At 60.1% G+C, this 26,449-nt stretch overlaps 1 protein-coding gene across 4 annotated transcripts; it reads right to left on the bottom strand.

The window, feature by feature from the left end:
- Positions 1-518: 518 nt before the first annotated feature.
- On the bottom strand, positions 519-26,410 carry HPS4 (HPS4 biogenesis of lysosomal organelles complex 3 subunit 2). 4 transcript variants are annotated; one of them, XM_089323173.1, is made up of 15 exons: positions 26,262-26,401; positions 25,299-25,614; positions 24,649-25,094; positions 22,518-22,608; positions 21,064-21,207; positions 19,281-19,388; positions 18,474-18,590; positions 16,270-16,364; positions 14,347-14,419; positions 11,536-11,572; positions 10,664-10,760; positions 9,256-10,075; positions 4,687-4,819; positions 4,322-4,430; positions 519-1,916 (listed from the first exon to the last, which is right to left on the bottom strand). In XM_089323173.1, the coding sequence occupies exons 3-15, from the start codon at positions 24,687-24,689 to the stop codon at positions 1,745-1,747; spliced, it is 2,037 nt and encodes a 678-aa protein (XP_089179299.1). In that variant the 5' UTR covers positions 24,690-25,094; positions 25,299-25,614; positions 26,262-26,401; the 3' UTR covers positions 519-1,744. The 4 variants fall into 4 exon arrangements, with proteins under 4 accessions (XP_089179299.1, XP_089179298.1, XP_017206152.2 ...); XM_089323172.1 differs by lacking the exon at positions 25,299-25,614 and adding an exon at positions 25,886-25,945 and having other exon boundaries at positions 26,262-26,398; XM_017350663.3 differs by lacking the exon at positions 25,299-25,614 and having other exon boundaries at positions 26,262-26,410.
- Between the last annotated feature and the right edge of the window lie 39 nt (positions 26,411-26,449).

A 26,449-nucleotide genomic window follows, 5' to 3' on the forward strand; every position in this document is an offset into this window, starting at 1 on the left:
CTTTTCGGCCTGTTTCCATAGCCTCGTGTGCTCCTGGGAAAGCAGCAGCAAATGACCCAAGTCCTTGGGCCCCTGCGCCCACATGGGGAACCTGGATGGAGCTCGAGGCTTCGGCCTGGTCCAGCTGCGCTCACACAGCCTTGTAGGGAGTGAACTCAGATGGAGAGGCTCTCTACCCCCACCCCCACCCCCGGAACTCTGCCTCTCAATTATGAAAGATTTCTGTATTTGAGAGGCAGAGTTAGGGAATGACGGAGACAGAGAGGAGGGGTGGAGGAGAGAACCCACCCCCTGCTTCATTCCCCAGATGCCTATGACTGGGGCAGCTCAGCCTGGAGCTCACCCCAGGTCTCTCACACGGGCAGCAGGAAGCCAGTTACCCGAGTGTCCCCATGGCCTCCCACGGTGCAGCAGCAGCTCCTGGAGTGAGCCGTGGAGCCAGGTTTGGAGCCTAGGTACCCGAGCGGCTCCCGCGTCTCCGCCTTTGGTGCACGTGCACGAGGGCCGACAGATGTTAGTTTATTTTTTTAAAAAGATTTATTTATTTATTTATTTATTTGAAAGTCAAGAGTTACACAGAGAGAGAAGCAGAGGCAGAGAGAGAGAGGTCTTCCATCTGCTGGTTCACTCCTCAAATGGCCACAATGGCCGGAGCTCTGCCAATCCGGAGCCAGGAGCTTCTTCCAGGTCTCCCATGTGGGTGCAGGACTTGGGCCATCTTCTACTGCTTTTCCAGGCCACAGCAGAGAGCTGGATCAGAAGCGGAGCAGCCCAAACTCGAACCAGCGCCTATATGGGACGCTGGCACTGCAGGTGGCGGATTTACCCGCTACACCACAGCACTGGCCCCCGTTACTGTTTCAGACCAGATCCGTGTGTACTCCACGGGGCAAACAGTGAAAGAGCCCGTTCTCTCCATGGACTGTACGCACTTATCTGAGACCCTTTTCTGAATTCCTTTGGCACTTCTATACTCGCATTTCACCTCTCAATTTTCCAATGGCTAGAAATGCCCACCCTTTGAAAACACGTGAGGTTCGCACCTGCGTTGCTCTCAGACCTCAGTGTGACCTTGTCACGAGCAGCAAAGGCATTTTTACTGGTTTTGGTTGTAGCCCTTGGTGACTGCTTGTAGACAAGACAGCACGCCAACAACATGAGATGCCTGTTCCCGGAGATGACGCTGGTGACCCCGCAGCGGCCAACCACCCACTACCCTCCAGCATTCTGGAATGTTCTGTTAAGGGTTTTCATCCAGTGGTGGCGTCATCTCCGCGTGATGCCCAAGGGTGAAGCCCGCAGTCCACATGGCCGGCCACCGAGGAAGGGCAGGCTCCTGCAGACTCCCGCCTGGGGGCACGGCTTAGCGGGGACAAGCCGCGCAGCCCATGTCCCAGACGGGGGCCTGGCCATCACAGCCCTCGGCCCTCCTGTGGCACCAGTTTCTAGAAAAGATGGCAGCCAGAAATTGTGCGGCACCTGTGCAGGCTGGGGGGGAACGGTGAGGGAGAACAGCAATCCCTCGGGCTCAGCAGAGCGGGGACACTACCGGACCCTGGGTCTCTTGGGGACCTGCAGCCCAGCACCCACCTCAGCCCCAGCCCCGCCAATCTGACCAAGTTCTCTATCTGGTGCGGGATACACGGCCCCACCCCACAGCCCCATCTGCGGAGCAAGTTAAAGCCTGCAGTCACCGCGTCCCTAAGAGGGACTCTGCCAGCACAGCCACCGCCCGGAGCGCCGCTCAGAGCAGGTTCACCCCGTGCCGCAGCAGCTTCTGCTTGGCTTTGCCGGAGAGGCTGAAGGCGCCGTCCTGGGGGTTGGGGAAGCCCGAGCTGGGCGCGGCGGACGCCAGTTGCTGGAAGTAGGTCTCCTGGGCGGGGTTGCAGCAGGCGTACACCGCTGTGGAGGCGTTCCTGCGGGAGGGCAGGGAGACAGGCTGGCGGTGCGGCCCCTACAGGCGCGCGGGCCCGCTCACCGCCACACCGTGCGCTGGCCAGCCGCTGGGGCTCAGGACCTCCTGATGCACCCACAGCGCGAGGGGCTATCTGGGGGCTCACTGGGGGCCGCCCGGTCCACGGGGCCTCAAGCTCTAGTCACCGCACCCAGGCTGAGCGCCTGCTCTGCTGACGGCTCCAGCCACGCAGCACGCCTCCCGTGCGGTGCTGGTCTAGTCCTCGCACATGCCTCGTGCTCTGGAGCCAGAACCCATCTGACAGGGAGGGACCCGGGGCCCAGCGGCGGGGGCTGCACGTGAGGAAGGGATCAGACGCCCCCTCCCCCAGGTGTGGCCGGACGGAGTGCTGACAGGTGGCGGCAGGTATGTGTGTGTGTATGTGCAGAGCAGGGTGGGACGGACGGCTGTGGACACAGATGCTGGGTGTGGCTGTGGGCCCCAGAGGAGGAGCCACCTGGGAGGAACCAGTACCAGGGAGAGGGTGCCCTGGTTCCCGGCCCCTCCCTGTCTGAAGCAATTCTCCACCAGGCCTGCTTCCCCATAGCTAGCATGAGGGGGGGGCAGAGACCCCCTGGCTCCCATCACCCAAGTGTCTCCTCTAGGGGCTCTCTGGGACTTTGAGGGGCGCCATGGGCTTCTTATGGGCACAGGGGAGGCACATGGCCTGTGGTGGCCGTGAGCCTGGGTCTGGGGTCCACATCCAGCCCCGTACTTCTAGCTGTGTGCCCTGGGTTGCATTACTCAGCCTGAGTCCCGGCCTTCCATGCACATTGGCTATGCCACGAGTGTGTGCCCTGGTAAGGAGGTCAGCTGAGCAGAACTGCGTACTGATTGCTGACACCTGGTAAGAGGTTGTGGCATGGCGGCTGCTGTCTCTGTCGCCCGCACTAACACAATCTCACCACATCCCAGCACTGAAACCCTGCTGGCCCCCAGGGCTATGGAACACCGCGGCTGCCGGGCAGCTGGCGGAGCAGACGCTAACATTTCACGTGCTGCCACCCCACACGCCCAAGAAAACCAGGCCCAAACCACACCCAGGCGGCGGCCCAGGGCAGCTCTGCACGGGCGCTGGAGCAGACCCATCTGGGATGGAGCGAGGCACCAGCAGAGACGGGGGCATGCGGGTGTGGTAGGCTGGGCTCACTGCAGCGGTCCCCACCACCAGGGCTCCCATGCGTCTCTGTGAGCCGGGCCCACGGCCCTCCCGCCACGCACTTTGCAGCCAGGGAGATCCGAGGTCAGACCTCGGCCTGGCCACGTCCTAACAGCGTGACTCTGGGACAGCACGCGTGCCTCTGCATGCTCGCCTGTGACTGAGGACTAGCAGGTGCACGAGACCCGGGAGTGGGGAGGGCCGGATGGAGTAGCACAGCACGCACGCCTCGGGCACTCCCTGCCTGACTCCCTGCTACCGGCTTCACCAAAGAAGCATGGGGGGGCGGGGCCAAAAACAAGGATCTTATTGGTTAAATCCTGTAAGTCAGTCACAACCGTGATTCACAGAATGGGCGAGTTCAAGACGTGCAGCGATGGGAAAAGCCAGCTGCCGAGTGCCGGGCCCTCACTTAAACCACGAGAGGAGATAAAGGTACCAATCATCTGGGTTTTATGTACAAAAATAAAAATCCCAAACCACGAAACCTGTGGCCACACACACAGACTCCGAGTGTGGGTCTGCCGGGCTGCGATGGGCGTGCAGGACGTGCCCCTCGGTAGGTTCCGGCCGTCTGCCCGCTGCTGTCCCACCGGGGACACTCAGCGCCTCCCTTGGGGACAGTGGAGCTCCCCCAGGGAGGCCCACAGGTCTCTCCTCTGTGGGACCCCGAGTGGCTGACGCAGGAAGGGACCCAGAACCCCGGGCCATGTCAGCGTGAGAGGGGGCAGACACGAGGGCCTGGTGGGGCTGGCGGCACGGCACAGCGGGTTAAGCCACTACCTGTGACTCGGGTGTCTTAGATCTGAGCGCTGGTTCGAATCCCGGCTGCTCCACTTCTGACCCAGCTCCTTGCTAATGTGCTAGGGAAAGCAGCAGAAGACGGCCCAGTGTTTGGGTCCTGCACCCATGTGGGAGACCCGGATAGAGTTCCAGGCTCCTGGCTTCAGCCATTGCAGCCAACTGTGAGTGAACTAGCGGCTGGAAGATCTCTCTCTCCATTCTCTCTCTCTCTCTGTAACTCTGCCTCTCAAATAAATAAATATTAAAAAAAAAAAAAAAAGAGAGAGAGAGAGAGAGAAGACCTTGAACAGAGCAACTAGAATGTTCCTCACTGAGTGAAGACCCTGGCACTGCCTGGCCCCCGGGAGGTGGCCGTGTGCACGGGACCGGGGACAGCAGCCGGTGACAGCGCTGGGGTAGCTCACCTGACAGTCATCTCGTACAGCGCAGGCAGCTGGGCGAAGTCGGAGTGCATCAGGCTGACGGCCTGGAGGAAGCGGCGGTCCTGGGCGGTGGCCACCTGCGGCAGGTTCGCTGGCAGAGGACACGGAGCGTGAAGAGCAGCCCCCACCCTCCCTCCGCCGGGGGAGCCTGGCGGGGGTTCGGGGCCCTTCTGTTGCACAGGTGGGCGGCACACCTCACGGACACCCGAGCACAGAGACCCATGGGCAGAGAAGCCTGGGCCAAGCCGACTCTCCGCTCCCTGAGCCGCAGGCGCCCAGCTGTGCAGAGCAGCACTGCTCGCCTCCTCCCCCTCCCGGTGTCTCTGCAGCCCACATGGGCTGCTCACCTGTCAGCATGTTCTGGATGCGGTCGTAGTGCGTGAAGTTGTAGGTGCTGCTGGCGGGGCCAGCTTTGTCCGCGGGCAGCGTCTCCTGCAGGTGCACCTCCAGCCCGTTCAGCGACGCCAGGCTGCTGTGGTACTGCAGAGCAGAGGTCGGAGCCGGTCACGGGCCGGCAGGACGAGCCCGGGCAGGCCCCGGGAGGGCTCTCGCTTCGACCGCGGACGCAGTGAGAAATGAAGCGTCTACAGAGCGTCTCGGAGGCTGCTGGATTTAGGGAGATGGGCTGGGAGCACCACTTCCGCCTGTTTTTAGAAAAGCACTAACCCCCCCCCCCCCCCAGTGCTTGTCAGCCAGGCCTGGAGGAAGGCAGCCGTCAGAGGGTGGAATGAGGTAAGAGGAGGTATTCTCTCCCTGCTCCTGGGAGGACACGGTTTTCCAGGTTCAGTGGTTCAGAGGGCTGTCGGAGGGGTGAGGGCCTCTCTGGAGAGCAGTCATGGGTGGGCAACGTTCAGGCCACTGCACTGCACTGCTGGGTTCCATTCCTTCCTCATGGGACAGAAAGGGACTCAGCCTGCAGGGTCTAGCTGCCCCATGGAGCGCGAACGACCTGCCCATCCTTACTCTACATCGCCCTCTAGTGGCCATGCAGTTATGGTGCGCCCAGGACAGCAACCCGGTTCTGACAGATTCTGTCTGAAATGGAGCCTCCCCGCTCCGTCCCACTGGGCCAAGACCGCTCTTCCCAGGCCAGTGAAGGGCACCCGGGCCTGGCCTCCTAGCCGGTGATCAGGGGCAAGCCATCGACCTCTCTAGGCCTCACTGCCCCACTGGCAAAGGGAGCCCCACAGGGCTGTGGGGCGGGCGAAGTGAGGTGGCACACATGGGGCACACAGGAGCCCTCAGTCAACGTCAATGTCAACACTACACTGCTGCTCTGGAGTGGGCATCTGGATACAGTCGCGGAAACGACGCGGTGCTGCCCCCTTGTGTGCAGACGGCTCTGCCACAGCCGGGCAGGAAACGCGCGTCCGGAAGCCCACGTGGCATCTTTGCAAGTGCGCTGGGGTTGAGTTCATGTCCTACGATATGTATCTTTCATAGATCTAGTTGGTTTTTAAGATTTACTTATTTATTTGAAAGGCAGAGCTACCGAGAGAAGAGACAGAGACAGAGGTATCTTTCATCTGCTGGTTCATTCCCCAGATGGCCACACAGCCAGGTCTGGGCCTGGTGGAAGCCAGGAGCCAGGAACTCATCTGGGTCTCCCATGTGGGTGCAGGGACTCAAGCCCTGGGGCCACCCTCCACTGCTTTCCCGGGCCATAGCAGAGAGCTGGGTCAGAAGGGGAGCCGGGCGGACTTGAATGGGTGCTCATGTGGGATGCCGGTGTCACAGGCAGAGGCTTAAGGCTTAACCTGCTGCGCCACAGCGCCAGCCCCTAAATTAGCTTTTTATCGACTGTCCTAGAGTTGACACTGAAAGCCAACAGGTCTGACATTGAAGGTTTTCTCTTACACGATCAGAGCAGCTGACTCCTAGCAGACACGCAATGAATTTGTAATAAATGGAGTCAAGGAAGACACCCAAGGCCCAGCGCTGTGGACGCTGGAGCTGTGTGGGGGTGTGGTCAGGCATGCCCGGCACCTCTGGACGTGTGTGTGTGTGTGTGTGAGCACGCACAGGCACCCACCAGCACTCTCCAGGAAGTCAGGCCACAATCTCACTGGGAGTTTCTAGACCCCAGGAACCTAGCACTTGTCATTCCTCCCACTCTAAGCCAGAGCCCTGGGCAAGGGACAACGGTCAGACTGTGAACAAAGCCAAAAATCCGTTTCCCTGACAGGCACCAAGCTCAGCTTCCAGAATCTTCTACCCTGTGCTTAAGATATAATCACCTCACCATAAGTACACAGCCAGCCACAATGTGGGCAATTCTTCACTGACTTACACAAGCAGCCAGCAGCCCACGGCCCAGGAGCTAAACCCAGCAGGGTCTGTTACACAGACTGAGAGCTACGAGCAGCCAGCCAGGGCTGCTCCGGACTGAAGCCAGGAGCCAGGAACTCCACCCGGGTCTCCCGTGTGGGAGGTACAGGCCAAGCACTCGGGCCACCCTCAGCTGCTTTCCCAGATACATCGGCAGGGAGCAGGCTCAGAAGCACAGAGCCTGGACTGGCCGTACTCCACATGGACGCCAGCAGGTGGTGCCTCGAGGCCAGCCCTGAGTTCCATGTTTTCTTGTCTGGGGACAACTTCGTGACACGTGCAGGTCGGATGAAGCGCCAGTGTCTGTGTCCCTAAACACAAGCTCTGCATGGACACAGCCAGGCCTGACCCCGCATCTTGCCCCAGGCAGTTTCCCACCCTAGCAGTCACCCCACGCTGACAATGGGGCCTCTGCCAGTTTACAGTTTGCCAGCCCCGATGCGTGCCGTGTGTGGCCCTGGGAGAGGCAGGGCTGGGCTAGCTCCTGGGTCCAGGGACTTCCCTCCCGCACCACAGCACACAGCACGCGGCACGGAACACACACTCCCTAGGAAGCCCAGGGTCACAGCCGAGGGGAGGAGCTTCGGCGTACTTCATGGTAACGCGCTCGCACAGCCGGAAGCTGCAGCCACAGCACACAGATGGCTCCATGTCCCAGTGTGTCAACGAATCACTGATCTGATCACTGTAGTTCAAGGCCAACGACAGGATCCTGGCTTTTGGAGCCCGGGGACTGACAGTGGCTCCGTGCTGCCCCCTGGCGTGAGCCTACTGGGTTCCCAGCTCAGACCCTCCTGGCTGCTCCCCCAACCCACGCTGCGCCCGCCGCTCACTCCTGGGAGTTGGGATGGGGAAAGGACGCTCTGTGCCCTTTCCTGTGGCTGTGTGCGACGGAACCAAGGCCGCTTCAAAGACGGGTCGCGCTCCCGGGCCGCCCAGCCTGGAGCTGCCCGCGCTGCGGGATTCTGGCTCTGCACAGCGGCAGACGGGCTGCGGGGACAGCGGTCACGCACTCGCACAGGTCTGCACGGAGAGGCTCACTAGAGCCCCCTTCTAATCGTAAGCAGACTTCGGGTCTGGTGAGCGCAGCTGCTCTCAGGCCCACACGCTCCCCAGGCTCGGCTGCACCCTGCTCTTCCTGGGAGAGATGAGCTTGGTGAAGCTGGACTCCACCTCACAGGCCTCGCTGGCACCAGGCCCCGCTTTCCCCGGCGCCCACAGAGGCACAGACGGGCCTGGAGGGACCAAGCGCTGCGGCGAGAGCCACAGGAAGCAGCCGCTGCCCCCTTCGTCAGGGGGAGGCACGCCAGGGAGGGCGTGGGGAAGTAGATGAGAATTCTGGGCCTGGGCCTGCAGGGGTCTTCCTGCCTCGGTGAGGCTCAGTTTTCTGATCCATAAAATGGGGGTGACAGTGCCTGCCTCCCGGGCATCTTCCAAGGCGTGGCTGAAGGAACAGGGGTGAGGTAGCACGGTGCCCCAGGGTGTGGAGGGAGAGGAGAGCCACGTTCCGTGCTCTCGCCTGCTCCCGCACGCTGGGCCCCAGGGTGCACTGCGGAGACGCAGCGCTGTGCAGAGCAGACTAGGAAGCTCCATGCACCGCCACGGAGAGGAGGGGCAAAGCTGCAACGGAACTCCCCACGGGGCTCAAAGGAGGAGGGGGACGCAGCCCCCTCAGAGCCACGGCAAGGACGGCAAGTGAGGACAGAGGCCGCGAAGGGGACAGGTGTGCCCACACAGCTCTGGAGAGGAGCTCTGTGGGTGGGAAGCTGCGGGTGGCCTTCCCGCCTCGGGGCTGCGAGGCAACCTGCTCGGTGACAGGGGGCCACAGGCCCTGCATGCTCACGGGACCGGCTTAGAATAACATAGATTTAAGGATAAAAACAAGGCAAGTCCAGGACACCACGGGCCCTGCAGCCATTTCCACCTGCTGTGCTTTCTGCTACCGCTGTCCCTGCCAACTCCAGCCAGGCTGTTACCATGGAGACCGCATCTCCAGCACCACCCGGCCTGTCCAGCCCTGGAGGTAGTCTACCCCTGGGAGGGGGGAGGGGCGCCCCCCAAGAGCCAGTGTGCATCTCAGATGGGCGGGGCCTTCTGGGAAGGAGCTGCAGACCGCCGTGGGACGTGCTGGGCCCTGGACGGACACACAGGTTCCCTGGGGAGCTCCCAGCCCGGGCTGGGCCACGCTGCAGTGCACGGGGCTGCCCAGGCCAGGCAGTGGGGCACGGCCACGCGTCACTGTGCTGTGTCTAGGGCCGCCCGTGGGGTGATGGAGTCGGGCTCACAGGGCCAGGGCTCGAGGGCAAGCCTCCCTGGCAGGTCTTTCTTCGCTCTGAAAACCACACAGGACGTGAAGCAACACTTGGGCCTCTGCAGCAGGCCAGGGGCGTGCCCTGACTTCCTCTTCCTCACTCCCACACAACCCACGCAGGTAGGAGGTAGGCCCTGGCCTCCCCCTGGCCTCCCCCGCACGCTGTAAGCGAGGGCGTCTGGCCCAGGGTCGCAGAGCCAGAGGCCGAACTGGCCGCTCCATGCTTCCAGGGGGCGGGAAGAGGGCACAGAGGGCCGGGGCGGCCAGGGACACTCACCACCTCCTCGATGGCCGCACCGTCGGCCAGCAGCGGCTCCTCGGCCAGCAGGGACAGCACCAGCCCTTTCACGCTGTGCGTGTACAGGTTCATCCGCACGAGTCCCACGCAGGGCCCTGCTGGGGGCAGGCCGGAGTCGATATCGGCGGCGGGGCCTGGGCCTGACTCGCACTGCAGACCAGGCGTGGGGGGGCGCTCGTGGGTGCCGTCCAGGGCCCCATCCCAGCCTCGTTCCCTCCCAGGAGGCGCACTTCCTCTCCGCCTGCTTTCTGGGCAGGGCAGAGATGAGGGCCAGCTGCTCCTCCTGGGGAGAGGGCCACTGTCGCCTGGGCGGTCCTCACGCTGCTCCAAGGCTCCGTTCAGGGTGAGCGCCTCAGGAGGGGAGGGGGGGGAAAAGCGGCCGGCAGCTGCGTCCTCAGGCGGCGTGGGCGCCAGGTCACCGGGCTTGCTGACGGATTCCTGGGGACGAGGCACTCCGCTGTCTGGGGCACACACAGGGGCGATGGCAAAGTGACCCGCGGCAGTCCCTGTTTCCTGAGCCCCTGGAATGTGGATTTCAGACAAGTCCAGTTCCTTCTCTGGGGAGCAGCTGAGGCCGGGCCCCCGGCCCCGGGCAGTGCCGTGCAGTCCCGCAGGCCCCAGGTTCCATGGGTGCCCGTTCTCCCCCTGGACGTCTGGCCGAGCTTCATCAGTGGACGGGGGCCGCAGCGTGGTGGCCAGTGGCCAGGCCACGGATTCCACGCACCCAGGAGATGTGCTGTCGGGCTGGGGAGGGCGCTGGGCTGAGCCGTCCCGGAGCCTGGCTGGAGGTGCAGGAGGGCTGCCAGGGGAAACAGAGGTAAGGAAGGGCAGGCACACGGGCTGAGGGCAGGGCGAGTGCCCTTCTCCTGGGGGGACCACGGCACGAGTGCCTCAGAAACACAGGCATCTGGGACAGGCGGCTGCCTGGGGCCGCACAGCCTGAGGCCACCGTGGCAAGACCCGGCATGAGCTGCATGACCACGGGCTGCAGGCGGGGCTGCGGGTGGGGCTGCGTGGCCTTCTGAACTCGGGGCTCAGAGTCACTCACGCTGGGGGGCGCTGAGCCAGGCCTGTATGGGGGCCAGGCAAAGACTGTGCTCAACTCACATGGAAACCCACGCGAGAGATGCTGCTGGGTCCATTTCACAGATGAAAACACTGAGTCTCAGAGAGAAGATGGGCTTGTCCAAGGCCACCAGACCGCTGAGAGAGCTGCAGCCTGACACCTGCTCTTCCTTACTGGGCCAAACTGCCTCTTACCAGCCTACTGCAGGCCCAGACGCTTGCCTCGGGGACAGGGTGTGTGGGAGACGGAACCGAGGGGGAGGGGCCGCGGGAGGGGGTCCCATGAGCGCAGTTTACAGCTGACCCACAGGGGGCTCCTTACCCAGTGCTCCGCTCTACTGGGAACTCACGGAGACTCGCGGCTTCCTCTCCGGTCAGGAACACAGGGATGATGCGGACGTTGGCGGGCAGCGCTGCTCCTGGAAATGCAAGTCAGCATGGGCAGGGCTCCCCGCGGGCCAGAGAAGACGAGGGGCGCTAACCGCTCTTGGGGGTGGGTGTCTGGCCCAGCGGTGAAGACGCCTGCACCCCAGAACAAGCGCCTGGCTCTGACTCCTGACCCCAGCTTCCTGTTCACGCAGACCTGCAAAGCAGCAGCTGATGGCCCAGTGCTGGGCCCCCTGCCACCCGCACGGGAGACCTGGGATGAGTTCCTGGCTCCTGTCTTTGGCCTGGCCCAGGCCTGGACCCTTGTAAGCGTCTGGGGGAGCAGCTGGGGGTACCCTCTCTCAACAAACAGTAATTAAGAAGGAAATACTGTCAACGGAACTGCACTGGCTGCGCCTGCGTGACCTAACAGCACAGCACACTGTGGTGTTAGCGCCATGGTGGGGCTGCCCACGGCTGTGTCCACTGAGCATGCCCAGCACCAGGAGAGCGGGCCGTACTGGGTACCACCGGCCTGGGAGAGGAGCAAGATTCAACACCGCAAGCATGGCTTCTATGGAACGTGCATCGCTTTGGCACCACTGTGAGGTCAAAAGACCCCAGTGGAAGCATCCTAAGAGGAGGGCTCTCCGCACTGAGTTACACAGGCTTGGCGAGGCCTAACATCGTGCATTCGGGATGGGAGATTGTCCGTGAAGCTTTGTGACGTGCCTTTTCGTTAGGAAGCGAGGCAGTGAACGCGCGGCCTGCACTGCCTTTCGCCTGGCGTGCACAGGGTGGGGAACGCTGCGGTGCCTGATGACGTACCTGATGCTGGCGGGGCGTCCCTCGCTGCAGGAAGTCTCTGAAAACAGACACATGCCCAGTCAGTGCCTAACCACCAGGAATCAGCACGCATCTGTCCACAGAACAGCCGAGCCGGGAGAGCGCTTGTCCCGACCCCAGGCCCAGGGCCGTGCAGAGGCACCGGCTCCCACCGCGACTGCGAGCAGCCGAGGCCCCACCTGAATTCCCATCACATGTTGTGTTCTGCTTCCCTGTCTGCGCTCAGGGAGCAAATGCGAGGATCCACGTTCTCTCCGATGCCTTCAGGAGAGCTCCCTGCTCTAGAAACTGCCACGCCTGTCCTGGCCCCTGACTCAGAACTCACGTCAAGCCCATCCCAGCACAGCCGTGAGAGTTGTGGGACCCTCAGCGTAGCGGATCTGACCCGAACAGAACGCCACACCGGATCGTCCTTACGGACCCCGGGTCACAGCGAGGCTCGAGAGCTCAGCACCTTCACAAGCTGGGGGTCCCGAAAGGGCCTTCCAAACAGAGCAAAGGCCGAGCAAGCAGCGCGCTTCTAACCAAAACCTTTCCACTCCTATAAACGATCAGAGGTTGCCTTTGTCTTTGGGGCTTTTCAAAATCATGTTTTTGTTTACTAAGTTATAAGTGATCTTATAGGCTGGCGCTGTGGCCTAGCAGGCAAAGCCGTCGCCTACAGTGCCGGCATCCCATATAGGTGTGGTTCGAGTCCCAGCTGCTCCACTTCCAATCCAGCTCTCTACTGTGGCCTGGGAAAGCAGAAGATGGCCCAAGTCCTTGGGCCCCTGCACCTGCATGGGAGACCCTGAAAAAGCTCCTGGATCCTGACTTTGGATCGGCATAGCTCCAGTCACTATGGCCATTTGGGGAGGGAACCAACGGATGGAAGACCTCTCTCTCTGCAACTCTGCCTTTCAAATAAAATAAAGAAAGAATATTAAAGAAAGTTATCTTACCCTAGAAACAGACACACACACAGTCCCTCACCCCCACAGCAATACGGTTCACACAGGGCATTTTCCCTGTCAGTCTGTGCACTGGGGCCAGCCATCACAGCACAGTGGGTCAAGCTGCTGCCTGCGATGCCGGCATTCCATATGAGCCCTGATTCTTCAAGTCCCAGCTGCTCTGCTTCCTATACAGCTCCCTGCTAATGTGTCTGGGAAAGCAGCAGAAGATGGCCCAATTGTTTGTGCCCCTGCCACCCATGTGGGAAACCCAGATGGAGTTCCCATCTCCTGGCTTTGGCCTGGCCCACCCCTGGCTGTTGCAGCCATTTGGGGATGAACTAGTGGATGGCAGGTCTCTCTCTGTGTCTCTCCCTCTCTAATTCTGCCTTTCAAATAAATATTTTTTTAAATAATAATTTACTGTTGGTTTTTTTAACACATTCTTTAAAAATCTTATTTACTTGAGAGGCAGAGTTAGAGAGAGAGGGAGAGACAGAGAGAGGTCTCACATCCATTGGTTCACTCCCCAGATGGCTACAAGGGCCAGAGCTGCACTGATCCAAAGCCAGGAGCCAGGAGCTTGTTCTGGGTCTCCCATGTGGGTACAGGGGCCTAAGCACTTGGGCCATCTTATACTGCTTTCCCAGGCCATAGCAGTGCTGGATCGGAAGAGGAGCTGCCGGGACTAGAACTGGTGCCCATATGGGATGCTGGTGCTTCAGGCCAGGGTTTTAACCCACTGCGCCACAGCACCGGCCCCAATAGATAAATCTTAAAAAACAAATGGTCTTTGCATTTTCTATTCTTTTAAGACCACATTGTGTAAAATTCCCCTTTTCTGCTTAAACAGGAATTCCTGTCACTGAAGCATCTCTGGTCATTTTAAATGGCTCATGAGAGCTGTGTGAAGTCCCGGCGGTCAGGCTAAGTTAACCAGCTCCCTGCTTTGCCCAGCCGTCAGCCAACATGCCCTGCAATGGGCAAACTGCTGACACCTCCGGCTTCATGAACCACGTGGTCTCTGCCTCATGGTCTCTGCGGGGTTAATGGACGGCCAGGCCACACAGCTCCCCTGGAGGCAGGTGGCCCACAGGCAAGTTCGCCAGCCCCCACCTGCGACACTCACATTTTATCCGAGTGTTCGCTTTCCTGAACCAGGCCGTATGAAAGTCCGGAGTCCAGATCTTTCCAGAGGTTGTCTCCTTGAGACAGAGTCTAGAAGCCAGGTTACCAGGAAAAAGGAATGGGCTCCCTAACTCTGGGTGACGAGACAGGCCGGTCTGGGGACTGACAGCTCCCGCTCTGGTGGGCAAGGGGGCTGCACAGAGCCCACCAGGGCGCAACGTCTCCTGATTTGAGAAGCAGGAACAGAGAGCCTTATGATACAGGTGGAAGCACAGCTTCCGCGTCCTCCGCACATCATGAACACAGGAAAAGCAGATGGGATGGAACTGGCGGGGGCCATCAGGGCTGCCTTCAGGTTGTCGAGTGGGCAAGCTCGCCCTCGGTGAGCACGGGGATGGCTTTTCATTAAAAAGCCAAGTGAGCACAGATGGAAGTACCTTAACGAGCTGCTGTTTCCCAAGGCTTTCTAAGGATGCAGCCCTGAGCATTGGTCTCTGGGAAAACCAAACGTCTGTTTGACTGACAGCCCGCCTGGTGGGAAGTCAGTCTCAGCCCTGCCCTCGGTGTGGAGAAGAACCAGCCCCCTACGCTGAACCTGTGCAAGAAAGCATCATCTCCCGGCCTCGCCAGCGGGGTCTGGACGCGATGACGGGAACAAGCGCTCCCGATCCACGGCGCGGCCACAGTCCTGCCAGATCGGAGCGCCCAGCCGAGCAGGTGCGCTTGACCATACCTGTTCCTGGGGTGCGGCGCTCTGCAGCAGGACCTTGGCAGTGATGGAGGGCGGCAGCTGGGTGCTGACGACCCTAGGGGTGACACAGGCACAAGAACAGTGTGAGGAGAAGTGAAGTGCGCCGAGGCCTCTCCGTCTCAAGGGGGCCAGGCGTCCCCTGTGGCGGAGGATCCGGGGGCAGGACTGCTGGGAGTTTGAAGGGAAGGCACTCTCAGTTCCCATCTATGCTCACTGTCTGAGGCCTCTCAGCAGGCTTGTACCCGGATGTATGCAGGATATTCAGCCCAGGGAAAATGGAAGAAATGGGCAAACATGCGGTGGGCACGCGGGGCAGCAGTTAAGACACCATTGCCATGTCTGCATCGGAGAGCCGGCACGTCCACTTCCGGTGCAGCTTCCTGCTAGTGCACGCCCTGGGAGGCAGTCAGTAATGGTTCAAGCACTTGGACCCCTGGCACCCACACGGAGACCTGTAGCTTCGACGTGGTCCAGTCCTGGCTGTTGGCAGGCATTTGGCCAGTGAACCGGTGGGTGGAAGATAGATACCTCTCTCAGAGAGATCTATTTAAAAAAGTAGAGCTTCATAATTAAAATGGGAAAAAAATACAAAAACAGGTCTTTTAAAAATTGGGCAAACAATCTAAATGTCCATCACAAAGAAAATAGTGAAACAGATCATGGCAGGGCCAGCGCACCACAACACGTGCATTCTGTCCACGGACAGGTGTCACCTCAGCCTCCCCTGTGGGACATTGCCAAGGACTCGTACAGTCCTGGATGCCTCTACTCACAGGTCCAACCAATGGTGAGGGCCAGGGAGGACTGGGCTACTCAGCACACAGCCAGTGCTGGGGATGGGGCCTGAGAGCCGGGGACGGAAGGGGGCTCTCCAACGTGCTTTCTGTGTTTCTCTGGGGTTGCGGTTTTAGTAATGAGAATGTGTTCACGTGTTAGCTGCCTAACCTAAAATACACAAGAAAGGCAGCATCAGGAACGATGCTGTGCGCGGGGCCACGGCCTCGGTGCTGGAGACGCCCCACAAGCTGACGCAGCGGCATCGTGATGGGAGCGGTGGCAGGGAAGGGGTGCCGCCACGCACCAGGGCCTGTGCCTGGCCCCTCCACACCGCCCCTCTCATTCCAGCACTGGCCCCTCCACACCGCCCCTCTCGTTCCAGCACTGGCCCCTCCACACCGCCCCTCTCATTCCAGCACTGGCCCCTCCACACCGCCCCTCTCATTCCAGCACTGGCCCCTCCACACCGCCCCTCTCATTCCAGCACTGGCCCCTCCACACCGCCCCTCTCATTCCAACAGCCACAGAGTTGCGCCCCTTCCCAGAAGACAAGGCTGAGCTTAAGCAGCTTGCACAAGGTCGCTCAGCCGCTAGGAAGGAAGTCAGGACTGGGCTTAGCCTGTCGGGCTCACGAGTGCCCGCGCTCAAGGGCTCTTCCCGAGCAGCCGGGAGCACCTGCGCAGCGGCGCGGTCCATCAGTCAGCGGAGAGCTCTGAACAAGGGCCCTGGCCGCCCCGAGCCCGGGAGAGTACACCCTCCAGGAGAGAGGCCCTGCGAGGTGCATGGAGTGGCTCTCAGGCACTCGGGCTCACAAGGAGGCCCTTCAGCTCTGTGAAGAGCCAGCAAGTCCTCGAAGGCCAAGCAGAGACATCGGCTGCGGGCTGAGAACGGCCTACCCGACAATTCTGCGATCCCTCTGCATTCCTCACGCGTCTCTGCACCGAGCTCGTATTCCCCAGCGTGGCTCCAGGACAGGTACACGCGCTCAGTCCCATCTCAGCCCCTGACATTTGTCCAGCGGGGCCACTTGGGACCGGCCAGAAGCCAGGCTGCCTGCCACGGCGTGGAGGCGGCTGGGCGGGTGAGTTCTGCAGCGGCGGGTGGCGGGCAGCGGGCGGCGGTACTTACAGTCCTTTATGGAGGATGCAGCCAGCCAGGATGTGAGGTGCGCGCTGGCAGGTCTGCAGGATGAGCGCTGCCTTCAGCAACAGCAGGGGCTCCACCTGTGCCGGGCAAGTCACACCACTCAGGAGCACGCTCCCAGTGAGCCCCAAGTCACACCACGCAGGAGCACACTCCCAGTGAGCCCCAAGTCACACCACGCAGGAGCACGCTCCCAGTGAGCCCCAAGTCACACCACGCAGGAGCACGCTCCCAGTGAGCCCCAAGTCACACCACTCAGGAGCACGCTCCCAGTGAGCCCCAAGTCACACCACTCAGGAGCACGCTCCCAGTGAGCCCCAAGTCACACCACGCAGGAGCACGCTCCCAGTGAGCCCCAAGTCACACCACACAGGAGCACGCTCCCAGTGAGCCCCAAGTCACACCACGCAGGAGCACGCTCCCAGTGAGCCCCAAGTCACACCACGCAGGAGCACGCTCCCAGTGAGCCCCAAGTCACACCACGCAGGAGCACGCTCCCAGTGAGCCCCAAGTCACACCACGCAGGAGCACACTCCCAGTGAGCCCCAAGTCACACCACGCAGGAGCACGCTCCCAGTGAGCCCCAAGTCACACCACGCAGGAGCACACTCCCAGTGAGCCCCAAGTCACACCACTCAGGAGCACACTCCCAGTGAGCCGGGGAGAGGGGAAGGGAGGGGAGGGGAGGCACAGGACAGACAGGCTCTGCACAGGCCCAGGGAGAGGAGCGGGTGTGGGACTGCCCAACCTCTCCACCCTCGACCGCTGACACGACAAAATGCCCCATTCTTGGAGTAAGGAGGCCTCTCGGCCCGCTGCAGGTGCAGCCAGTGTGGCATATGGCCTTCCTGGGGACAAGGGAGGTCCCCCAGGAGATGCTGACTACCGACGTGAGTGCGTGGCTTTCATACACGGGTTTCAGAGCCAGGGGAAGTCAACCCCCGACCTCCAGCTGCCCTCTGAGGCACGAGCCCCCTGACGGTACAGCAGCTGGGTCCCGTGAGTACCCTTAACATGAAGCAAAGCATCAGGCCTTCCACTCGGGAAGACCGGTCTCGCTCCCACGTTGCCTGGCAGGAGACAGCTGCCCAGAAGCCCCTATGGGTACAAGGAGAGCACCTGACCCTGGTCAAGAGTGGGCGGTGATGACCAGCAGCCCCTTCATCTCTCCACCTGCCTGCCTGCCAGGCACGACTCGGCATTCACAAAGCCAACCTCTGGAGCTGTGGCCATGTGAAGAAGTGCAGTTCATTCTTCCGCAGCCCCGGACTGGGCCACTCCCAGCCAGCCACTCTCTAAGGCTCAAAGTCCCACAGACAGGAGCAGCGAGAAGCCCGCGCCGTGTCTGGCGGAGTCCTGCCACGTGGTGGCCGAGGCCCAGTGCCACACCTCACGACAGTGGTGACACTTGCAGGATGCGTCCCCTGCCCAAGACGCTCAAGACCCAGGTAGCTGCTTCCCAGGAGGGCAGGGCCAGCCACACAAGCAGCCAGTGCCTCACCGTCAACAGCAGATGGAACAGCTCACAAAGACACATCCTGATCACTCTGATAAAGCAAGATACCATTTCAAGAGAGAAGGAAACCTTGAGAATACTGAGTCTACCACTTGAGTATTTCCTTGGTATCATTTGACACAGCAACGAAGTTGCTACCTGGGACGCTGGCATTCAACCCCACAGTGCCTGGTTCGAATCCCAGCTACCCTACTTCCAACCCGGCTTCCTGCTAGTGTGTGTCTCTGCAGGCAGCAGATCACGGCTCAAGTGCTTGGGCCCCTGCCATCCACGTGGGAGACCTGGATTGAGTTCCTGGCTGCTGGCTTTTGCCTGGCTTAGTCCTGGCTGTGGGCACTCTGGGGAGTGAACCGGCAGATGGTAGATCTTTTTCTCTCTCCCTTTCAAAAACAAAATAAAAGTAAATATAATTTTTAACAAAACCAATTCTAGGCAGCAGCTGTCCTGACGCCATTTTATGAGTGTGGCGGCTGTGAGAGCCGAGCTGAGGCACCCAGGTGTGCACAGCTGAGGGGCAGCAGCCTGGGGCTCGGGTGCAGGGCTTGACAAGGGCCCTGCTGGAACAACGCCCTCTGGTGGCCTTTCCAGACATTGCTCACGTAGGAGCGCTTCTTCCAAGTGCCCAAACTCTCTTCTCATAGAAGCAGTGAAGAGGAGGAGGAGAGAAATTTACTTGGGTTCGGTCCAAGTTCCAGAGGGAATTGAAGATCTTGTGCAGGTCGCCGGTGTTGTGCAGGATCTGCTCGATGAAGGAATCCCAGGCCACGCTCAGCTCGTCCCGAGAGCAGTTCTAAAACACAACCACTGGGGTCAGCGTCCAAGATTCCCAACTACCAGGAAAAGCGCCCCTCGCCCAGGGGAGCGGCCACAAGGGGGGCCTTCTTTGAACTTCCTCCATACCCGTGAGCCCCCACCTCCCACCCGATAATCGTCCCCAGCACAGATCTGCCTGCTCCTTCAGACCATCCCGGGGCAGCGCAGACAGGCCGGCGACCCAGCTGCAGACAAAGGCACCCCACAGGGCACGTTTGCTTCAAGAATCCCAGATCCCAGGGTCTGCACCATGGCACAGTGGGTTAAAGCCCCGGCCTGCAGCACTGGCATCCCATAAGGGCACCGGTTCGAGTCCCGACTGCCCCACTTCCCATCCAGCTCCCTGCTGATGTGCCTCGGAAGGCAGCGGAGGATGGCCCAAGTCCTTGGGCCCCTGCACCCACATGGGAGACCCTGAAGAAACTCCTGGCTCGTGGCTGCTGGCTTAGGATCGGCTCAGCTCTGGCCATTGCAGCTATTTGGGGAGTGAACCAGCAGATGGAAGATCTCTCTTTCTCTACCTCTCTCTGTAACTCTTTCAAATAAATAAAATAAATCTTTAAAAAAAAAAAAAAGAATCCCAGATCTCAGAGTGAGGGCTGGGCTGTGCGACCCTGTGACAGCTGCTGAGGCCCAACACAGGGCTCCTCCAGGGACGCGTTCATACCTGGTAAGCCAGGGCAACGGGGCCATTGGAAAAGTGAAAGAATCCAATGAGCTGATCCAGAAACCGCTGGCAGCTGACATCCGGGAGCTCCACGGCACAGCCCAGCACCTGGCAAGAGGGAAGCCGGGAAGTCGGGCATTCTCCCTGCCCTGAGCCCTGGCCCCCGACCCTGGCCTCCTGGGCTCTCGCCAGGCCTCAGCGCCCACTGAAACTCACCCTCCCCAGGCCCCGAGGCGCAGCCCCCATCCACCCCTGCCCACTGCCCAGGCCGAAGTGCCCTGTTCCTTCCTGTTCATTTGTCCAGGCCTTGCCCAGCCTCTCTGGGGCCCAGCCCAGATCTTGGCACCTCCATGATCGCTGTTTGGCTAGCTCCAGACCCCGTGGACCTCTCTTCAGGCCCCTGCATCGTTAAGTCTGTCACCTGGACGGAGCCATGGAAGGCGCATTTCACTACAGACCCTCCAACTGCCCCGTGGAGGGCCACGCTGTGCCTGCAGCTGGACCAGGGCCTCTGGGCCAGAGCCGGCTGAGTCATCACAGTTCTCGGCCGCCAAACTGCTGAGGTTGGTGCTTAGCTACACGGAAGACAAACGCTTGCTCAGCTGGAAAGCCAGCTGGCCACGTGCTCAACGGGCCTGAGAAAAGCTCACGTTCTTGAAGCCAGTAAGCTCCCTCCAGGAACCTGCCCTAGGGAATCGTCAGGAATACAAGCCAATAAACAAACCCGGGCAGAACACTCATTTAAAAAATTCCCTGGCCGTGGCTACAGTTGGACAAGGCTGTTTCCGTTGGTCACCGACATAAGACAAGGGCTTGTACTGGCCTGGCAGGGCAGTGCTCACTGCCCCCCAACTCATCTGCAGGCTGAACGCAACCCCAGCCGTAACCCCTTCAGCTCCTCTGCAGAAGCTGACACGCTGACTCTACAATGGAAACACAGGGGACCTAAAAGAGCCGAAGCTGTCTTAAAAAAACGGAAGAAAAAAAAAAGGACGGAGAATGTAGACTGGGGTCAAGACGAGCCCAGAGCAGAGCCACGCCCCAACGGTCACCACATCTGCGACAAAGGAGGCAAAGGAATCCCAAATGAAAGGAAAAGTCTTTTCAGTTCTGGGACAACTGGGTGTTTGTTCAGATGGAAGAAAATGACCTTTGACCCCTACCCACACCATTCATAAACAGTAACCCAAGACGGATTAAAGGACCTGAGTTTAAAATCAGAAACTACAAAACTCTTAGCAAAAAAAACAAAACTAGAGACTATTGTCTCCAAAGCAGTAGGCAAGGGTTTCCTGGATAGGAAAGCAATAATCATAAATGCTAAAAGTGATAAATTAGACTCCATTAGAACTAAAAACTTCTTCTCAAAAGGCATCATTAGGAAAATGAGGAGGGGGCAGGCCTAGTGGTGCGACAGGCTTAACCGCCACGGAGTGCATAGCTCAAGTCTCGCCTCCACTTCCCATCCAACTTCCTGCTAGTGCGCACCCTGGGAGGCAGCAGGTGACGATTCAAGTACTTGGTCCCTGCCACCCACGCGGGAGACCTGGATGGAGTTCCTGGCCCAACCCTGGCTGTTGAGGGAATGTGGGGAGTGACCTGAAGGATGGAGGATTCTCTCTCTCTGTCACTCTACCTTTCAAATAAATAAAAATTAACAAAAACAAATTCAGAAAAGAAAATTAAGGGGAAGACATCGGGCTAGCAGAAAAGACATGGGTGGGGACATCCGCGCCTCACACCAGACGTCTGACGCCAGCACTGATCCCGCCGTTGAACTCACCCAGAGGTGATCCCCGTCAACCTTCACGGCAAACTTCAGCTTCCGCAGACGAACGAGGGCCGGAGGAGAGCCGGAAATGTCGGAGACGCAGCGGACGACGCCGGCAATCTGCCCGCAGAGCAACTCCTGCTGGTCGAGCAGGGTCTGCAGGAGAGGAGCAGAGCGCAGGGCCAAGGTGAAGTTCGGGAACTCCTGGGTCACGCCTCAGACTACACGAAAGCCTGCAGGCCCACTCTGGTCTGCAAGCTAAGAATGGCTTTCGTGCATTCCCAGGGTTGTGACAACCAAGAGGAAGACGCGCTGGAGACCTTGCGGGTGCGATGCTTCCTCTCTAGCCCTCTCCAGAGCTGCCCAGCCCTGCCTGGGCTGACGGCACCGCACAGAACACCCACAGCCGACCCCGGGAGACCACGTGGAACACCAGCTGTGTCCTGGGATTACAGCACGAGCTGCAGCAGAGGCACGAGCCTCGGGTTCCCGCTGACCCCCCGGCCCGGGGTGGCTCCCAGAGCGGGATGGATCCCGCTGCCCACGCAGGGGCGCCACCTGCGGACTCTCCGGCCAATCCCAGCCTCGGCGGGCCGTGGGACGGGCAGGCACTGCGGGACGCGGCAGGGACTGTCCACGCTCCCTACAGAGAGTTCTTTCCTGAGAGAACCGACCGTGAACCCAACGAAGCTCTGGAGCTTACAACTACTTGGAAGGAAACACAATGCGTAGAAGACACTAGGAGGCGGCGCCATGCGGCAGGGAGGAGGCGAGTCGGAGCGTGAGACATCCCGCTACAGATGGGCCAGCTTCTTTAAGCACTCAACGGCCTGGGCCAGGGGGACGCTGGATGGGGAGGTGAGGGGGGGATTGAAAATACAGAATGGGGCAGGGGTTTGCAAAATATGTGGGCCTTGTTTAACTCTTAAATAGGAAAAAAAAAAAAAGACGGAAAGAGGGGAAGGAGGACAGACTAAGTAACACTGACAATAACAAGAGAAAATTTAAATATAGTCTGGGGACCAAATGATATTAAGGAATTATTGTTTCTAATTATTGTAGCTTCTGTTAGGTGTGACAATGCTTAAAATGCTAAGAGATGTTACTTGACACTGGTGAGATGACACAATGTCTAGAATTTTCTTCAGGAAAAAAAAAAATTGGGAGTGGGAGGTTAGGATAGAGCACAGGAAACTGTCCGCGAGCCGACACCTGTGGAGTCAGCAGTGACGCAGGAGGGTCCACGACACCCCCCCCCCCACGTCTACACAGGTTCAAACCAAGATGGAAGATGGAGGCGCTGAGCTGCCTGGGAATTTTATGAGTGAAATAAGAAACAGCGCGACTAAGAAGGAGACCGCAGCCACGCACGTGCCTGGGGCAGCCACCGGAGACGGCCTGTGCTCCCTGGCACGGAGCCGGTCGGAGGCCGCAGGAGCTCCCTGCAGTCACCCGCCACCGCTTACCTGCGAGGGATAGAAGTAACAGATGCCCGCTCTCGTCGGATCGCCTTCTTCCTTCACCTTGGAACCATCGTAAAGAAAAAAGTAATTCCACCTGGCGAGAGAGCAGACCGGGGCCGCGCTTCCTTTGACCCGGGGGCCGTGGCGCTCTAAAGGCAGCGCCCGACAGCCCAGCCCAGGGAGGGAGGGAGGGCTCGGGCTCGGGCTCGGAAAGCCCTCCTCTGGAGGCCCCCGAGGGGAAGGAGCCCAGCAGCTATCCAGAGATAACACCGTCCCGTCCGCAAGGGCGGGAGCCCCACTAGGAACAGGGCCCTCCCCAGCAGCGGCGTCTGCGAACAGCCCTTCCGGCAGGAGCTGGCCGCTCACCTCGCACGCCTGCAGGGGGCGCGCACCTCGCAGCTCCGGTGCAGGTGCAGCACACTCGGAGGTCCGAGACGGGAAGAGTAGAGGCCTCCCAGTCACGGAGGACACAGGACTCCTGGCTGCTCAAACCTCACCAGGCCGGGGCCTCTGAGGGTTACACAGACCCTCTCCTCACTCACTCGGCCGCGAGACACCCCCATCCCCGGATCTTCCTAAGCCTCTGTCCCCACTAAAGACTCTCAGGTCTACGCTGCGATACGCCATCCTCCGTCAACGTTTTTACCCGATTACTTCTTTAAGGCCACAAAGCAAACTCTCCAAAATCTGGGACTCAATTTTATTCTTTAAAACAAAAAATTAACCCCCCCCCTTTTTTTTTAACGCTGAGTGAAAGAGACAGAGAGAGAAACTGATCTTCCACCTGCTGCTCACTCCCCAGATGGCTGCCACAGCCAGGAGCCAGGAGCTCCATCTGGGTCTCCCAAGTGGGTGGCAGGGGCCCAAGCACTTAGCCACTGGCTGCCACCTCCCAGGTGCATTGGCAGGAAGCTGGATCTGAAGCAGAGCAGCCAAGACTTGAACCAGTGCCCTGATACGGGATGCCAGAGACGCGTCACCTTAACCCCCTGTGCCACAATGCTGCCCCAAGTTTTACTCTTAAATTCTCAAAAGCACCCCTGGTCAGCCTCAGGCATGAGCCGTGTCAGCAGCGCCCTCTGCTGGGGATCTCTGCCCTTGCTGGCTCCCGCCACCCCTTCCTGCTCCGTCCCTAACTTGCTCCACTTTCCTGGGTCCTGGGGCCGGGAGAAACTGCATGGCAAGTAGATCAAATATCCCCCAAGGCACTGCAAAACCACCCTGGAAGCCCCACAGTGGGCCCGCTCCTCGCTCCTCCCTGTCCCCCATGCGCTCAGGGAAGGCGCCCCTGCTCTCCAGGCACAAGGCAGGAACTTGGGTGTCATGGGGGGGGACTCCCCGCCCGTAATGAGTCAGTGGAGCCTGCCAATCCTAGCTGAGTCACGCCTCTCACTTTCATCTCTCTGATGAACTGAGGCAGGAGAGAGGATTAACCAGCAGACGCTGTGCAATGCCCTGCACCCCCGCTCACGCCACTCGGTCCTCAAAGGCAGCCATTCTTTGGCTCTGCAGAGTGAAAACCTCAATGCCTACATGACCATCAGAGTGGGCTGTGAGGGGCAGCTGTGGCTTTTTTTTTTTTTTTTTTTGCAAGCTACCAGCAATACCAGACTGACATGGCAAGAGCTTTGCAAGCTTAAAACACTCGCTTTTGAGAAACATGCCCCACGTGCTTGCTTCAGCAGTTCTGGGGAAAACGGCTTTCCATTTTATTCTTCTTAAGAAAATCAACATGGAGCAGGCTGTGCGGCACAGTAGGTTAAGCCACCACGTGTACTGAGTCCCGCCTCCACTGCCAATCCTCCAGCTTTCTGCCAATGCGCCAGGGAGGCAGCAGGTGACAACCCAAGGACCTGGGCCCCTGCCACCCACGTGGGAGACCTGGAGGGAGCTCCTGGCTCCTGGCTTCGGCCTGGCCCAGCCCTGACTGGTGTGCACATTTGGGGAGTGAACCAGTGCATGAAAGATCTCTTTCTATCTCTCACTATCTGTGAACTCGGCCTTTCAAATACATAAACGCATCTTTTTTTTTTTTTTTTTTTTAAGAAAGAGAGAGAATCAAGATGACCCGGCTGTGGACTTTCGATTCACGCACAGATCCACCCAGCGCGTGGCCTCGCGGCTGGATACTCACCAGGAGTTCGCCTTTGTCTCCGCGGCCGGGGCGGCGGCCATCTATTCCCCAGGGGCCCTCATCCCCGTTCTCCAGGGTCACTTCCGTCGCCCCGCGGTCCCCCAAGTCCAGTGAATCCGATGTGGCAGCTTTCTGTGTCTTCTGTCACACTGCCACGTAGTTTGTGTTCAGCATGAACGCGTCTCTTCTCTGCCTCGCAAAATCCTCAGTTCCAAATACCTCTCCGTCCCTTAGAACTGGGTGAGCACACGACACAGGACTCTACCGGAGAAGTCACTGCGCAGTGTGGTCCCGGGAGCCTCGGCGTGGCTGTCTACGCGGTGGCCTCTCCTAGGCGCTCCCCAGGAAAAGCCCAACGGGGCAGATGCATGCTGGGCCTGGATTCTGAAGGCACTCGGAGCTTCCAAAGTCCGGAAGCTTCCAGTCCAAACATCAGTGCCTCGGCTCTGGAAGGAACAAAGGGGCTGATTATTTCAGAAACCCACGAGCAAACATGTGACCAGCAGAATGAAAACAGAGGCTGTGTCTTCAAAGAGCTTCCTAATGCGAGAAAATCACGTTTCAGGCTCTAAAAAGGGCGGGCGGGCGGGCGAGACTCCAAGTTAGGAGCCTTAGTTCCTTGCACAGTCAACAGCGAATACAACACACACCTCACAGACATAAAATGAAACAGCGGGAGTGCAGAAGGCGCTGGGTGTACCGCACAGCCAGACAGATCAAGCGGCTGCTGTAGTAAGAACAGAACCCAAATTAAGGAACTGGGCTCCCCGCCAGCCCCTAAGTCATCCGAAGGTGCCGAATTCCAGGGCTGAGCAAGGCTTCTACAAGCAGAGAGAACTGGACCAAGTGGCTTCCAAACTCCCACAAGACAAAGTGGGATCCGGCTCTGGCATCATCCGCTCGGATCCTTGAATCCGCCTCTGACTTCCTCAAGTCGCAGGCTGCAGCTCCCCCCCTCCCGCGGCTCTGTGAAAACACCAAGTGTAAGCCTTCCAGCTGGCAACCCGGGGTCACGTCAAGGGGACATTCTGGGGCAGGGACCTTCTGCCGCCAGTGGGGGCTCGATATGGCTTGTTAAATTCGCCGGCCTGCACAGCAGCTCTCAGATCTGTTGAGCTGGGCCCCTCCCGGGGTCATCCCCATCGGATCTGCGTGGCGTGGAGCGACCCAGGGAAAGCAGCGTGAGCCCACTCCCCACCCCCCACGATGCCTAGTTCCCAGAGCTCCCCGGCCCTACCCTGCGAAGGTCCACTCTGCGCTCTCGGGAAGGCCCAGGAGACGAGGCTCACGGCCGGGCCTTGGGTGGGAGAAGGCAAGCGGACGACTCGCGGGAGGGGAGGGTCAGGAAGTGGCCAGAAAGGGAAAGCCGGGGGATGGGGGGCCGCGATGGCGGAAATGGCCGTGACGGGGTGGCCGGGCTGACAAGGGGGCCGCGAAGGGGCAGGGAGTCGCCGGACGCAGCCCACGGAACTCAGGAAGCGATAGCAACCCGCAAAGCGTCCGGCCTCCGTGTCCGGGGCGCTGGGAAATTGTGGGCAAGGGGCCCGGGGCTGTGATGGGGCTGGGGTCCCGCCCCCCTCGGTGTCCCCGCGCCACCAGCGCCGCCCACCCACCGGAGTACACAGGCAGCCCGGCGCTCGAGCTTCGTGCGCTCTGAACCCGGAGTGTGGACGGCGGCGACGGCGGCGCAATCGAGGGCTCGGGCCCGGTTCACCCACGCGCGGCGGCGAGGCCCCCGGTCACGCGCCGCCCCGCCTACCGCAGCTCCCGGCCAGCCGGCGCGCGGTGATGACGCACGGGC

This window comes from Oryctolagus cuniculus, chromosome 21, assembly GCF_051225735.1.
Source record: "Oryctolagus cuniculus isolate XC-2025 breed Fujian yellow rabbit chromosome 21, ASM5122573v1, whole genome shotgun sequence".
In the NCBI taxonomy this organism is placed as follows: domain Eukaryota; kingdom Metazoa; phylum Chordata; class Mammalia; order Lagomorpha; family Leporidae; genus Oryctolagus; species Oryctolagus cuniculus.